The following is a 16,698-nucleotide window of genomic DNA, read 5'->3' as shown; positions in this document are numbered from 1 at the left end:
CCCCCACACACACACCCATTGCCTAGCCCTTACCATTCTTCTGTCTTAGAATCAATACTGTGCAAAAAAAAAAAAAAAAGAATCAATACTGTGTATTGATTCTAAGACAGAAGGTAAGGGTTTTAAAAAAAAAAAGAAGAAGGAACAGCAGAATGTGAGGTTATGTGCATGGAAGGCATCAGGGTAGATGGCAAGAAGATGGCCAGGTAGACTATAAAATGCAGTTTCTTCTGACTAGAAATAATAGTTCATGTAAGGATACACACTCACCATCAAGTTGGCACCACCTCCAAAGTGAGAATTACAGAGCTGAAAGGGTTAAGAGTCTCTGGTCCAGAAGGGGTAGTGACAGGAGCTTAATGTGAGGTAGACATAGTCATCCTGCGTAAATGGGGAAGAAAGGATAGAAACAAGATACAAAAGTAGAGTGGAGAAAGTTCCTTTTACTCTTACCAGGTCACTAGGATTGACCTTTCATTCATGAACTGCAATGGCAGCAGAAATGTCTCTTAAAGAGGGGCAGCTGGGTAGCTCACTGTATTAAGAGCCAGGTCTAGAGATGGGAGGTCCTAGATTCAAATCTGGCCTCAGACACTTCCCAGCTGTGTGACCCTGGGCAAGTCACTTGACCCCCATTGCCTACCCTTACCATCCTTCTGCTTTGGAGCCAATACACAGTATTGACTCCAAGATTGAAGGTAAGGATTTTAATTTTTAAAAAAAATGTCTCTTAAAAATAAAGAACCCTCTTCAAAAGGTTAAAGGGAATTGCATTCCAGACACACTGTCAAATTAGTTGGTTTGTGGGAGGTACCTCTCTGCCCCCAGTTTCTTTAGGCAGAACTAGGGTAGCACAAATCCCAGGGTCCTCCTTGCTTTGGTGCTGCCCCCAGGGAATTTGGGGACAGAACTGTCCCTCTTGGCTCTGGCTCCAGAAAGTTAGCTCCTCTGTTACCCTCCCTAACTCTTCAGATGATATCAAGAGAGTCAACAAGTGAGTGAGCATTAAATATCTCCTGTATACCAGGCCTGGTACTAAACTCTGGAAAGGAGATAGATACATGCCATAAGCCTGCCAGAGATACCACCAAAGAGTTTCTGTGTGAAATTTACCTGGGGGAAGATTGGTTTTACAAATCCTTGAATTGTTTACCTAATTTTTGAAAGAATAAATCTATTCATCAAGTGCTCATTAAGGTACCAGAAACAAACTGTAACCTTGTACTGTTGGAGGAGAACTCACAAGTGAGATACACTGTGAAAAGAGAGTGATGTTGCTTGGTTTGGTTTTACAGTCCAAGGTGGGAGTAAATGGGAAATTAGGTTTAAAAGAAAAATCTCTTAATACTCTCAGGTGACTCCATTAGGCTAAATTAGACTTTATAGTTTTTCATACAACATAGCAAAGCCAATGTTCCTGGTTCCCTAGGAGGCAGCTAATGTCACACCGAAAGACATGGCAGCTAGTGGTTTCTTTTCATCTCCTTCGTAATATGAAACCTAAAAATCCACTTTTTTTTAAACTTAAGAATTGAAAACTGATAGCATACATCCAAACATCCAAACTCTAGGCAAAGAAGGAGGCTTTCAAAGTAAAATGCCTCATCTTCTACAGATTTGAGCTGATATGAGAAAATGCCAGGATTGTTGATTTTTGAGATTTTGTCAGTGTTGGAAAGTGTATGTTGAACTGAAATAGCCACGTAGATTGGATCAGAGCTGAACTTTTTATAAAGAAGGAGGTAAACATTTAAATAGTGCCTACTCTGTACCAGGCACTCTGTTAAGTATATTTTACAAATATTAATTATTATTATTATTATTATTATTATTATGTTCAGTCCTCATAATTACCCTGAGAGGTGCATGTTATTGCTGTCCCCATTTTACAGTTGAAGAAACTGAGGGAAACAGCAATTAAATAATTTGCAGAAGGTCACACAGCTAGTCGGAGTTTAAAACAGGATTTGAATTCAAATCTTCCTGACTTCAGGCTCAGTGTTTTATCCCCGGCCCTATTAGTTGCCCCTAAATTATAGTCTAAGGCAGTGATGGGCAACCTTTTGAGCCTGGCATGTCAAAATTCACCAAAAAAATGAGCATAACTCGAGTGGTGTGTCACTTTGAGAAAAAAACCATAATTTCGTGTTATTTATAGTTTAAATAACAAAAATGTATAATTGTAATATATAACTGTATTTAATAGACCAAAATAGGTAAATTAATATAGGTAGAATTGTCATCTATAGCGCACAGAGTGTCTACACTACACTACAGCAAATGTTTTATCCTCGTCATGCAGCCCCATATTTCTCTTTAGGCAGCTGCATGCAGCTGCGTGTCATCAAAAACTGACACGTGTGTCATAGGTTTGCCATCACCAGTCTAAGGGGTAAAATGTCTCTCTCAATAATTAACATATTCCTAAAAAGCTATGTGCAAGTTGAATCACATTTTAAAGGCACGGAGGAGCTTACTGAAGAAACCATATAATTTTTTAACCTCCTATCTTAGAATCAATTCTAAGTATCAGTTCTACCACAGAAGAGTAGCTAGAGCTAGACTGTTGGGTTTAAGTGACTCGCCCAGGGTTTCACAGCTAGGAAGTGTCTGAGGCCATATTTGAATCCAGGACCTCCCATCTCTAGATCTGGCTCTCTATCTATTGAACCACTTAGCTATCCTGAAACCATGTAATTTCTAAGGCTTGTTGCAGACCTCTACAAACAGGCGCTTTAGGAGGACATACAATGTAGGGAACCTCTATTTCATCTGAATTTTTCTAGGAAAGTGAAAAATACCTTTGGTGATTCTGAGATCTCTCATGGGGAAATCCATCAAAAATGTAGGACCAACAATCCATACAGTAAAAATGGATAAAGAATACTTTACTGATAAAACCATGACCTGCAGTTGACTAAGCAGTTAGCTAAGCAAGCTCATTGGTGCACATCATGGATGGAACCACAGATGAACAATGTACTGAGACCCCTGCTTGAATATGTGAAAAGGAGCAAACTGAGTGGCATTTAGGGAACTGTATCCTTTCCTGCACTCCAAACTCTTCCCTAACAGGCACACACAGACAATCATTTTAACACCAGTAACTTTCCCCAGATGCTCTTTGGCTGTGGGTCTCATTGTCTTCAGAGAATCAGCTCTCTCTCTGCAGGTGATTCTCAGCTCTATATCACTGTCCAAAGTTCAACAGAGAGATATATGGTGGACCTAAGTAAGTTGTAGCATTTTAACAATGATGCCTTGGGTAGAACAAGTCGTTTAGAATATTTCATCCAAAAAGGAGGAAGCTCAGTCTTGTGGGTAGGAGATGGACAGCCTGCGGCTCACACTGGTACTCAGGGAATAATAAAATAGTAATAATCATAACTACTATTTACATAGTGCCTACAATGTGTTAGGCACTCTGCTAAGTGCTTCACAGGTATTGTTATCTCATTTGATCTTTACAACAACCTTATAAGGTAGGTGCTATTATTATTCCCATTTTATAGATGAGGAAACTGAGGCAGTCAAAACTTCTTGCTCAAGGTCACATAGCTACTAAATGTCTGAAGTCAAATTCAAATTCATGTCTTCTTTACTCCAGACCCAGCTCTCTATTCACTGTACCACCCAGCCAATACATTGGGTAGATCCCTTAGAGATTTATTGGAGAGTGGGAGCATAAATCAGCAGGATGAAAAATCATGAGATGTTGCAATCTCTACTGTTGAGGGGAAGTCAGGGTCAGAAGAGAACCCAGCCCTGGGTTTCCAGGGCTTTTTATACTCTTGGTCCCACTGGCAGTTGATATTTGCCCAGTGGCTCATGCCACCTTCAACATTCCATCCAGGGCAACTGACAAGTTTACCCTAAGCCAACATGGCAAGGTTAAAATCCTATATTACAGGAGTATCCATACCAATCAATCAAACAATAAGAATTTATATCAAGCATTTAATATGTGCCAGGCACTGTGCTAAACCTCAAAGACGTAAAGACAAAGCAAAAGTAATCTCAAGTCTGAAGGAACTTACTTTATGTCACTGAAATCAGAGATTCCAGAGATGGAAGATTAATACGTACAACTTCTTATTAAAAGAAGCCTTAAGTGAAGCTTTTATTTTTCAGCAATTAATCATCCTCCCTGACCTCTTTGTAGCATTTGACAAATGAGTCCCCCCTTCCTTCTTGACATTCTCTTCTGTCTGGGCTTCAGTGACACCATGTCTCCTGGTTCTCTTTCTACCTCTCTAATCCTCCTTCTCTGTCTCCTTTGCTGGTTTTCCATTTTCCTGAGAGCCCTAAATGGAGGCACTCCCTGAAAACTTCTGACCTTGGCCAGTCAGTACCGTATGCATTAGAGACAGAACTTGAACCCAGAACTTCCTAAAGAAAAAGACTTAGATTTTTAAAAAAAAAAATTTTTTAACCCTTACTTTCTGTTTTAGAATCAGTACTATGTATCGGTTCTAAGGCAGAAGAGCTGTAAAGGCTAGGCAATGGCATTAAGTGACTTACCCAGGGTCACACAGCCAGGAAATGTCTGAGACCAGATTTAAAACCAACACTCCAAGTCTCTAGGTCTGGTTCTTAATCCACTGAGCCACCTGGCTGCCCCTTAAAGACTAGATTTTTATCCATCTTACCATGCTGCCTCTCTGAAATCACATTTCATTATTTTGCATATGTTAGGCATACTTATCTGTGTACTTTTTATCTTTCCCCCAATATTCTTTGAGATTTTTTGTTGTTTTTAGCCTTGTCTGACTCTTCATAGCTCTATTTGGGGTATTCTTAGTAAAGATGCCACAGAAGTTTGCTATTTCCTTCTCCAGCTCATTCTACAGTTAAAGAATTGAGACAAACGGGGTTAAGTGGCTTGCCCAAGGTCACACTAGTAAGTGCCTGAGGTCATTTAAACTCAGGTTTTTCAGACTTCAGGTGGGGCACTTTAGGTGGAAGCACCACCTAGCTGCCCCATCTGGCACATCCAAGGTCAAGAACAAATCCTCAACATTTGATTTTATTCTTTGTCTACACCGCTTTCCTCTGAGAAGTAATGTCTTTTTGTTGTGTTTTTGTTTAAAACCTTTACCTTCTGTCTTGGAGGTACTGTGTATTGGCTCCAAGGTATAAGAGTGGTAAGAGTAGGCAGTGGGGGTCAAGTGACTTGCCCAGGGTCACACAGTTGGGAAGTGTCTGAGGCCAGATTTGAACCTAGGAGCTCCTGTCTCTAGGCCCGGCTCTCAATCCACTGAGCTACCCAGCTGCCCCCAGAAGTAGTGTGTTTTAATAGAAAGAGTGTTGAACTTAGAATCAAGAGACTTGGGTTTAAATTTTGACTTGGATATATACTAATCATAGGACTGGGAAAGTCGATTACCTCTCTCAGCCTTAATTTCTTCCTCTGTAAATGCTGCTTGCAGTGCCACAAAAGACTGTGGTGAAGAAAATGCTTTGTTAACCTTCAAGTGTGAGTTATTTTTATTGGTGACTTCGCCTACTCCCGTGGCTTCAATTTTCTCCTCTTGGCAGGTGATTCCCAAATTTCTATCTCTAGACCCTGCCTTTCCCAAGATTCAATCCTGTATTTCCAAATGCCTGCTGGGTGTCATACATTCTTTTGGATATCCCACCAGCATCTCCAAATCAGCATATCAGAAACTAAACTTAGTATCTTCACTCTCCCCCAATTTTTTTTTATCTAGCATCTCTATCTCTCTTGACATCACCACCAACCTACTGGTTACCCCTAACTTAAAACCTTGGGGTCATCTTTGACTCTTCTCCCACATATCATCTCCATATCCAGTTAATTACAATGTGCCAAGGACTAGGACCCCTGCAATATCTCCCATGTCTACCCTCCTTCTTTCTATGCTTACTTCATTCCAGTTCAGTCTCCATTGTCTTGCCCACTTCCTCCAGACTATTTTGACAGATTCCTTACTAGTGGTTCAGAGTCTAACTTCCCCATTCCTACATATAGCCACCTAGATAATCTAACTAAGACAATACAGAAATAAGCCATCATTCATCTCAGATAACTATAGTGACTCCCCATTGCCTGTAAAAAGAATGTTTTATGTTCCCAGCCTGGGTTCCAGTCAGACTGTACTTACTTCCTCCTTTTCTCGTCTGTTCTATGTAAATGAAATTAATTCACCCAATCACTTCCTATTGCCTTTTCCGTCTAATTTAGACATTAACTGCTTTAGAAGAAGAATTCAATTGGGGCACCTAGGTGGCTCAGTGGATAGAGAGCCAGACCTAGAGACAGGAGGTCCTGGATTAATATCTGGCATCAGAAACTTTCTAGCTATGTGACCTCAGTCACTTTATGCCTAGCCCTTACCATTTTTCTGCCTTATATCAATATTAGTATCCATTCTAAGACAGAAAGTAAGGGTGAAATTTTTTTAAAGTAATTCATAATCCCCATAGCTGCTGGTGATCTTTGCTTTTCAAATTTCTCATAAAATTTAGGATTATTCCTTTGTACTTCTCCCATTATGCATTGAATTATAAGTATTTACATAAATAACTAATCCCCCCCCCATTATTCGATTGTGGTCTCTTATGAACAGAGCTACATTTTTTTAATTTTTTGATTTTTTTCTTTGATTTTTTTATTTTCCCAATTACATGTAATAACAATTTTCAACATACATTTTCCAAAATTATGAAATCCAAAATGTCTCCCTCTTTTCCTTCTTTCCTGCCCTCTTGGAGATGATAAGCAATTTGATCTGGGTTATACATGTATTGTCATGCAAAACATACTTCTGTGTTGGTCATTGTTCTAAGAGAATGCTCATATAAAACCAAAACCTAGGAATAAAAACACAAATAAGGTGAGAAATAGTTTGCTTTGATCTGCATTCCTCCTCCATCAATTCTTTCTCTGGAGCTGGAGAGCATTCTTTGTCATAAGTGCTTCAGAATTGGCCTGGATCACTGTATTGCACTGTTCAATATTGTTGTTGCTGTATACAGTGTTTTCCTGATATTTCTTATTTCACTCTGCATCAGTTCATGTAGGTCTTTCCACCTCTTTCTAAAATCATCCTATTCACCATTCCTCATAGCACAATATTATTTCATCATCATCATATACCACAATTTGTTTAGCTTTTCCCCAATTTAGGGACATCCCTTTAGTTTCCAATTCTTTGCCACTACAAAAAAGTGCAGCTATCAATATTTTTGTACAAATAGGTCCTTTTCTCTATTTTTTAAAATTTCTTTAGGATACAGACCTCATAGTGATATTACAGAATCAAAGGATATGCATGATTTTATAGCCAACAACAATACATTAGTGTCCCCATTTTGCCACATCCCCTCAAACATTTATCATTCTCCTTTACTGTAATATTGGCCAATCTGATAGGTGTGAGGAGGTACCTCAGAGTTGTTTTAATTTACATTTCTCTAATCAGGAATGATTTAGAATATTTTTTTCACGATTATTGATAGCTTTGATATCTTCCTCTGAAAACTGCTTTGAACATGGCTGCATTTAAAATTCTGGACCCAGAGTCAGGAAGACCTGAGTTCAAATATGGTCTCAGATATTTATTAGTTGTGTGACCCTGGGCAAGTCATTTAACCTATGCCTACCTCATTTCTTTGTCTGTAAAATAAGGATAATAATAGCACCTATTTTCCCTGATTGTTGTGAGGATAAAATGAGACAGTATTTGTAAAACACTTTGCAAATTAAAGTGCCATTTAAATACTAGCTATTATCTTTGTATTGCCATTTTCTTATCAGTGCCTTGTACATAATGAGCACTTAATAAATATTTGTTTAACTAAGTTGTGTAGTCAGTCAATCAACAAGCTTTATTAATTATTAAGCTCCAATTCTGTGCCAGGCACTGGACTAGGTACTGGAATAGTATAGGTAATTGTTCCCTAATTTAGCTCTTTTGTAAGTTTGGGATTTGGGATACTGGGATTTCTAAAAGCTGAGAAAATCTTTCCTGACAGCAAACCAAAGGTTAAGAACTAACTACATTTGGGATTTGGTATTGATATCTCTAACATATCTTTAAAAAAAAGTGTATGATTCCACTGAGATCACATTGGTGACCATCCACTTTCATCAAAGTCCAACAGGAGAAAGAAATCATTGAGTTTTTCTTTCTTTCAGATTCAGTGCAGGATTGTCCACGAAACTGTCATGGGAATGGCGAGTGTGTGTCTGGAGTATGTCACTGCTTTCCTGGATTCCATGGGGCAGACTGCGCAAAAGGTATTTGTTATATCTTCTCTTCTCTAGAAGGCTTGAAAATAGAATTTCAAGCTTTATAGTGGACTCTTTATGTCCTAGAGAGAGGTCTGAGGGGATAGAAGATGGCATCTATAAAGCCAGCCTTCCTGTAGTCAAAGAAGAAGGATTAGACTTATTTTTCTTGACCCCCACTGGGCAGAACTAGGAGTTAGGGGATAGAGAGTGTCAGGAGTCAGATGTTGGCCTTTTAAAAGAAAAAACTTCCTAGCAAACAAAAAAAAAAACTACCCAAAATTGTGATGGGCTGGTTTAGGAAATGAGTTCTTATTGCTAAAGGTCAATCATCCAATAACACAATGACTTCTTATCAGGGATGTTGTTAAAAAAAAGATCCCTGTCTGGGTGTAGATGGAAAAGCATGAAAGAGCAGTAGGTAGAGGGCTAGACTTGGAGTCAAGAGGACCTTGGTTCAAATCCTGCATCAGCCACTTACTAGCTTTGTAATTCTGGACAAATCACTTAAACCTCTCTGTGCCTCAGACTTTACCTATGTAAGGTCCCTTTCAGCTCTAAATTTCTTATCAAGAATCCTTTAATTGAATGGCCTCCAAGATAGACTGAGATTCTGTGGCTCCTGATTTACTACATAAATTTCAAGATCTTTCCCTTTGGCTAAGAGTCTGGTTTGATATATCGTAATTGGCCAATGCACGCCATAGAAGCAGAGTCGTTATCGCTGGTGCCAAGGTGTACAGAGAAGAAGAATTTGCTAAAAACGAGATGGCTGTGTTTCCTGTAAAAGCAGAGAGTGAATTACCATCACTCCTTTGTAATAATCATTAACTTCCATGTAATGGAAGATTAAGCATCTCTGTGTTAGTAAATTTCATTCATTCTGCCTGCCCATGCTCTTAATCTAGGAAACATGCAGGAATCACTTTTAATTCACTTATCACCCCCCCCCTTATACCCAAGAAGGACTTGGGTCCTCCATTTCTTGTAAGAAATATAGACCAGTGGTTAAGTGACAAGAATAGGATCAAGGTATTTAGGAGCCATTCTCCCAGTTCTTCAGTAGAACTTTTGCAAATCATCCAGTATCTCCATACCTTAGCTTCTTCAGCTCCTCTGTAAAGGGAGGATTCAGTGGGAAAATCACTGGCTTTAGAGACAGAGAACCTGAGCTCAAGTCGTCCTCTAGACCTGAGCTCCTATAATCCTACTATCCATTCATTCAGAATGCCTTCCTGGATGGTCTAAGAAAGAATCACTAAATTATAGGAACTGCTCTGTGAATACTAGATAGTAACAGGACAGATTTTGCTTGTTTGTTTTAAGTATTATCAACAGAGCTGAGAAAATTATTTACAAAATATAACATTTTTAATTTTACCTGCTTCAATGCTAATAAGATTCATGGGATGCTTTGCACTTTGCTGCCCACATTTGATACAGATAGAGGTGGTGTTGTTCAGTTATTTCAGTCATGTCTGACTCTTCATGACCCCATTTGGAGTTTTCTTAGTAAAGATACGGGAGTAGTTTGCCATTTCCTTCTCCAGCTCATTTTACAGATGAGAAACTGAGGCCAATAGGGTTAAGTGATTTGTGCAGAATCACACTGCTATTAAGCATCTGAGGTTGGATTTGAACTCAGGTCTTCCTGACTCCAGGACCAGCACTCTATCCATTCTGCCACCTAATTGCCCCAACAGATAGAGGTGATTGATGACCTAAGTAAGCATCCTACAGGATAGAAATCCAGTAGGAACTTAAGAAATTCACAAAATTCAGAAAGACTGAAAACAGGGAAAGAAGGCATTATTCTTTTATGTCATATTTCACCAGTGGGCTCACATTCTGTCCAAAGGCAGATGCACATATACACCAAAAAAAAGGAGGAAGGCTGAAATGTACAAAAGCCTTGACTCCACATTTTCCTGATCAGTATGGTGGTTGTCAGATGGCATGTCCATTCTGAAGGCCTTGGGCACTGGAGGCTTTAAAGTAGAACTCTTAGTATTATTTGGATGGTTTTTCTTTTGTGATGTAATCTTACTAAGATGAGAAAATTAGAAAAAAGGACAAAATCTTCCTCTTTTGCAATGTCAAAAATGGCTTAGATAGTTGCGTCACTCCCCCCCCCCAATCTAACTTTCATACAACTACCAGCGGCTGGTATGCCACCAAAGGAATCCCAATTTTATTGTTGACCAAGTAGCATTTAGGTTTGATGTGGATAGAGTTCTGGGTCTGGAGTCAGAAGCCCCCCTGAGTTTGAATTCAACTTCAGATATTTCTTAGCTATGTGACACTGAATACATCACTTAAAACCTGCCTACCTCAGTTTCCTCAGTTATAAAATGGGAAGAATGATAGCTCCTACCTCCCAGAGGGACTGTGAGGATAAAATTAAACAATATTTGTAAAGTGCTTTGCAAGCCTTAAAGTGCTATATAAATGCTAGCTGCTACAGCAACAACGACTACTATTACTATTATTATTATTATTATTACTCTCCTTTGGCTAGCATTCAAGGCCCAATGCAATCTGAAACCACCATTCTTTTCCATTTTTTTTTATCTTATATTTCTCCCTCTGTGCACTCTGCAGTCCAGTCAGACTAAGCCCGGGTCACCCAACCATTGTCTAGGCTCCCCAGCCTCCATGTCTTTGCTCATTCTGTTTGCTTATGCCAGTTATAGCCTCCCTCCCCCAGTTTGCCTGATGAATTCTTACCCATATCAAAGACCAATCTAATGCTACTTCTTCCCTGACCTCTTAAAGCCCTTCCCTCTCAGACCTTGAGTAGAATTAAGCCCTCTAATGTATTTAATGATATAATAATATGTATTAAAATAATTTATTTGTGTTCCCCCATCCCTTAAAATCATCAAGATCCATGAGGGCAAGGGCCATGTCTTATCTAAACTTTGTATCTTTCCCAGCGCCTAGCACTGCACACAGTAGGTGCTCTGCACACAGTAGGTGCTTAATAAATGTTTGTTGAAAGAATGACTGACTGAATAATAGCATGTAAGTTATAAATGTATCTTAGCACTGGCAAACATCTACATATTATTAATCTTTAAAAACCATATCTTTCATGACTGCATGCCTACCTCTTAGTCTTTTAAACCTAAGTACTCTGGCCACTTAAATAACTTTTATTTTAAATTGATTTTTGCACTAGCATGCATTCTGTGTTATGGATCTGTAATGTGATGTGCACTGGGATATTTAAAAGTATCTTTTTTGTGTGTGATATGCATTTTTAGCATGCACTGTGGTGGGATGGGTGTCCAATGAATGTGTTTTAGCAGTGATATATAATTGATACTTGTGGCCCAAATGATTGAGTAGTTGCTAAAGATGTTACTCCACATACCTAAGAGTTATTACTAAAATCTAATGATGGCCTTGTATATTTTTATTGAGTTGTTGATTGTTACAGCCTTTGGGGGATATTTAAAAGGAAAAAAAACTCCCCCTTCCTCCCAGCATGCAACCTTAAAGCTACTATAAGTGAATTGTAAATAAGTACCTCAGAAGCAAGTAAATATCTCTTCACAAATATAAATAAATCAGCTCTATGCTAATGATTTGTTAAACTTAGAAGCCCTGAGCTCAGACCCAAAAAATGCAAGATCCAGCCATGTGACTCTCCTACCCAATAAATTTCAGTGGCTCCCTCTTATCTTTAGGAACAAACATAACCCCCCTCTGTTTGACATTTAAAGGACTTCCCAATGAGTCCTCAGGCTCTTTCCAGCCCCATTATGCATGGGTTGCCTTCACTCACTTTCAAACTGGCCTTTGTCTATTGTTCCTCCAGGACTATACAGCATTTCTCATTTCTGGACTTTCACATGTCCAGAATGCAGGTCCTCTATAGGTGGATGTACTCTAAATCCCTCATTTCCTTTGACACCAAAACTAGATCGAGTGCCACCCTTTCCATGAGATCTTCCCTGCTCTCCTCTCCCTGCCTGGTGCTAGCACTCTCTCCCACAAAACGCCTTCTATCTACTTCCCATACCTTTCATCTCTCCCTTTATATTTACATGTTGTTTCCCCCAGTTAGATTATAAACCCTTCGAAGGCACGGATTGTCTCACTGTAGTCTCTGAGGTCCCGACACTTATGCATCTAGCACCCAGCAGTGCTTTCCAAAAGCACCTAATTAATGTTTGATTGATTGATTCCACCACTGCAAAATCAAAGAGAATATCCTTAAGCACTTCAAAGGATGCTGAAGCCTTATGAATGCCCCCATCCCAGTGATGACTGTTCAAAAAACTTTAGCTAGGTAGTATCCTCCTACTTAAGAATCTTCATACTAGGCTAAGACCCCTCCTCAGAGAAAGGTTCAAGGGTTCAAAACTGCATCTCAAGTGTGTCTGGCCCTCAAGATACCTGAACCCCAGCAACACTTGGGAACTGAGTGATGAGGTGAGTCAGGTGTCAATTGGCAGGTTGATGTGGCATTGTTCTCGCCCCGGAGCATATGGCTTTGATGGGCAATTGCTGATTTCCCTCCTCATGTGTAAAGCTCTTACCTGAGATTTTAAGCTAGAAAGAACAAAGCTTTTTATTTAGAGGGAGCATAAGTCCAGTGATCTGGGAGGGTGTCTCTCTGCAGTTTTCCATTATTTTGCCAGGACAGCTAGTAGTATTGAAGCACAGCACACTGTTGAAACAACACTTGCAGCTGAGCATCTCCCGAAGTGTTATGAGTAAGTAACCTATGAGTGGATGAGGTAAAAGGGGGAGCAAGAAGGAAGCCACTGACATCTGGTTCTACATTTCCTGCAGTCTACACCAAGGCATTGCATCTCTCCCTTGCCCCCTCCATTCTGACTGGCCTTCTTTGGATGATGAAACCCTGTAGGAGTCACCAAGCCCTTCGTCTCCCCCCATAACAAACTCAGACTCAACTTTATGCCTTTGTTGAAGTCTGCACCCAGGGTGCTTCTGGCTCTGCCAGCTTTCTACATGGCAGGCAGCAGGCAGCCTTGGTTCTCCTTGCCAGGTAGAGACTTGGCCCTGTTTGTGACAGAGATCCCATCTTGGCAAAGCAACTAGATGTGTGTCCAAATAACAGAAGTACATATTTACTTTCTTGACCCCTTGCTGAGGCGCCCATCTCTTCAGATATATCCGAGGCTTTATCACTGCCTCTTCTGTTAGAAAAATGCCTGAATAGAGCTTCTGAAGGCATACTGGCAGTGAGTGGCGAAAGCTATTGATAGAGTATTTACTGGATGTCTGAGTACCGAATACCTAAATATTTATTGAGAGACAGCATGGTACAATGGGAAGAGCACTGTATTTAGAGTCAGAGGACCTATGCTCAAGTCAAATCTCTACCATTAATTACCTCTGTGACCCTGCCCAAGTTCTATAACCACTTAACCCCACTTGCCTAGCCCTTACAATTCTTCTGCCTTAGAATCTAAGGGTTTTTTTTTAATGTGTAGCTATTTGGCCTCTCCAAAAAATAAAATTCTTTTTCATTTGTTACCCTAAATCAACACCCTAAGAGTGCAGTCTAGTTGTCAATATGCATTTTTTGTTTTAAATACTTACCTTCTGTCTTAGAATGGATATTAAGTTCTGGTTCTAAGGCAGAAGAATGGGAAGGGCTAGGTAATTGAGGTGAAGTGACTTGCCCGGGGTCACATAGCTAGAAAGTGTCCCAGAACTTTCCCATCTTCAGTCCTGGCTCTCTATCCACTGAGCCACCTGGCTGCCTCTCAATATGCTTTTGTATGAAGTCTTTCCAAACTGGAGTTCCCTATACCGAGACCCTGGGCAAGTCACTTGACCCCCATTGCCTACACTTACCACTCTTCTGCCTTGGAGCCAATACGCAGTATTGACTCCAAGACGGAAGGTAAGGGTTTAAAAAGAAAAATCATGGGTCCAGATGCACCTTTCCCAGCGCCCCCCCCAAATAAATTATAAATGTTGTTTTCATTCAGAAATAAGAAGGCTAATAAGGTGGTATGGGTATATGGAAAAAGATATGGTCTATCTTTTGTAGAAAGCTGGAGACCTGGTATGGGAATGAGAAGAAAAACTAAAAAGCAGCAACCAAATAACTAAAGACAGTTGTATTTACATTTTATGTAGAAACGTTGAATTGGCTATGAGGTACAATAAGCAATCTGTTCAGATTCATACCTTAAGTAAAGATGGTATTTTTTTCTTCCTCAGTGATGTGCAGCATATTCTATCAGCTGCTTCTCCTGTCCAGCCATAATTGCGCTCATTATTCAAATTGCTGTTTATTGTAAGTTTGTCTATTCCTGTTGGGTGGCTTTTTCATTACTTTCCATTCCGTCTCCCCGTTTTTGGCTTAGTAACAAAGTATGTCACCCTCTTCACAAGTCTAAGCAGGAGGGCAGGGTTTTTTCCTTGATTCTTTTTTCATTTGAAGTCCATTTGTATGTTTAATAGACTTCTCCAAACATTCAAATTACACATCCTGTCTGCATTTTAAAACGGAAGATCTGCATCACCCAGGGTCTCTGATTGTCCACTTTAAAACTGGCAGTTGTGTTTGCTTAGCTTTTGTCATGTTTGTGCCCCTAACCTGCAGGACAAACTTAACAAACCCAAACCTATGTTGTTGGGTTAATAAGTAGTTAGAAAGTATTGGAAATGACAACTCCTGCTGTTCTACAGCTGTCACTGGAGAACCACGAGTGTCAGTGCATCAAAACACAAAATATCATCTTGAAAAGTTTGTTTCAGCTTTTTAGCAAGCTTGTGTAAAAACAGGGAAAACCAGCAGGGACCATCCTCTTTGCACATTACTGACGTCCTACCATTACATGGCACATTTATTATTCTTCGTCCCCAGTGGAGTATATACTTTCACTGAAGTCAAAACTGAGATTTGGGAGAGGGACTTCCCACAAATTACAAACAGCAAAGAGAAATTACAAACTTCAGAATGGTTTTTCTCCCTTCTACCTGCATCATTTAAATCAGGGGTCCCTAGCCAAAGAGTCCATTATAGATCTCATGGGACAGTCTGTGAACTTGAATAGGGGGAAAAAATTATACTTATTTTGACCAGTGTTTGGCTTCCTTATAATCCATTATAATCCCAATCTAATGTTTTTAAAAAAGCATTATTCTAAGAGGTCCACAGGTTTCACCAAACTGCCAAAGGAGTCTGTGATACGTACACAGAAAGGTAAAGAATCCCTATTTTAAAAATAAATAAATAAAAAGAATTCCTGCTTTAAATAGTGCAATAAAGATGGTACCCTCTGTGTCCCTATAGTGTGCCAACCTCTTTGCCCTTCATAGCCAAGCATCCAGCAATGCCAGAGCCAAGGCCTGTAGTAGAGATCTGAGCTCCATTTCTCTTTTATTGGACAAATCACTGAAATTCCTTCTGCCTCAGTCTTTTATATATATATATATATATATATATATATATACACACAATGTGAAAAATTAATACCATTATGGGAGGCATTCTGAGATTCTCCACTATTAGTTGGGACATAAGAATTCAGAATTTCTTTACTCTCCAGTTGCAGTCTCAGAATGATAAATATGCTCAACCAGTAAAGTTCCTTTAAATAAGCAGGTTCCTGTATTTTTGGCCAAAAGGTAGCTTTGTCCTTTTTTCCTTGCACCATTAAAATGAAGGTTTCCATCCATTTCCCTGAGTGCCCCATGTGATGAAGTTATAAGCAAGTCACTGTTTATAGTTCTGTATCCTGTTCTTAGTAACAAGCCTTATGCCTGGAAAAAATAGAAGATGCTAATTAATGCCTGATGTTTCCAGATTACATGCTAGGCTACAGTCTAGTCTACTGGATTCAACAAGTATTTGTCAGCACCTGTTATGCACTTGCTCTGTATGCACTATGTATACTCTTTAAGAAATGCAAAAGAAGCATCAGATATGCTCCCGAGTCCTCAAGTGTATAGTTCAGGTGGGAAGATAAGACTAACATATATGAAACAGATAGATAACATAAAATTATATGTGTACATATTACAGAGCTATAATTATTTGGTGCTAAAATAAATGATAAGGAATGAGTGCTAACTTAATGGCAGCGCCATGAGGACAAGGACTGTATCTGAATTAAAATGTTTTTCTCTCTCTCAGAACCTAGCATAGTGTTCTACCTAAAATAGGAACTTAGTCACTCTCCATTGAATTGAATTGAATTTGGAAAATTAAAAATGCAATGTTGGGGGAGGAATAAAATCCAAAACCTAACTTTCCAAAAGTTAGGAGTTGCTACTTGACTCTTAACTATATGAGGAAACCTTTGCTGGGAAGATCTAATGAATTTGCTTGTTGAAGGAGCAGGGAGGGAAGGGAATAGGTCTTATATGCTATGAACTGTGTCAATGATTTTTTAAATAATTTTTTTATTTAATCCTTACAACAACCCTAGGAGATAGGTACTATTATTGTC

General features: G+C 39.4%; 1 protein-coding gene across 6 annotated transcripts in view; it reads left to right on the top strand.

Annotated features, from left to right (window-relative positions):
- Window positions 1-16,698, top strand: part of TENM2 (teneurin transmembrane protein 2) — a 1,052,113-nt gene that overhangs the window by 887,006 nt on the left and 148,409 nt on the right. For all 6 annotated transcript variants that reach the window (XM_044661706.1, XM_044661705.1, XM_044661704.1 and 3 more), the window contains one exon: window positions 8,162-8,263. In XM_044661706.1, the coding sequence (XP_044517641.1) occupies window positions 8,162-8,263 (102 nt within the window). The remainder of the gene's footprint in view (window positions 1-8,161; window positions 8,264-16,698) is intronic.

This window comes from Gracilinanus agilis, chromosome 2, assembly GCF_016433145.1.
Source record: "Gracilinanus agilis isolate LMUSP501 chromosome 2, AgileGrace, whole genome shotgun sequence".
NCBI classification, from domain to species: domain Eukaryota; kingdom Metazoa; phylum Chordata; class Mammalia; order Didelphimorphia; family Didelphidae; genus Gracilinanus; species Gracilinanus agilis.
Note: the sequence above shows the minus strand (reverse complement) of the source record. Positions and strands in the feature narration are given on the sequence as shown.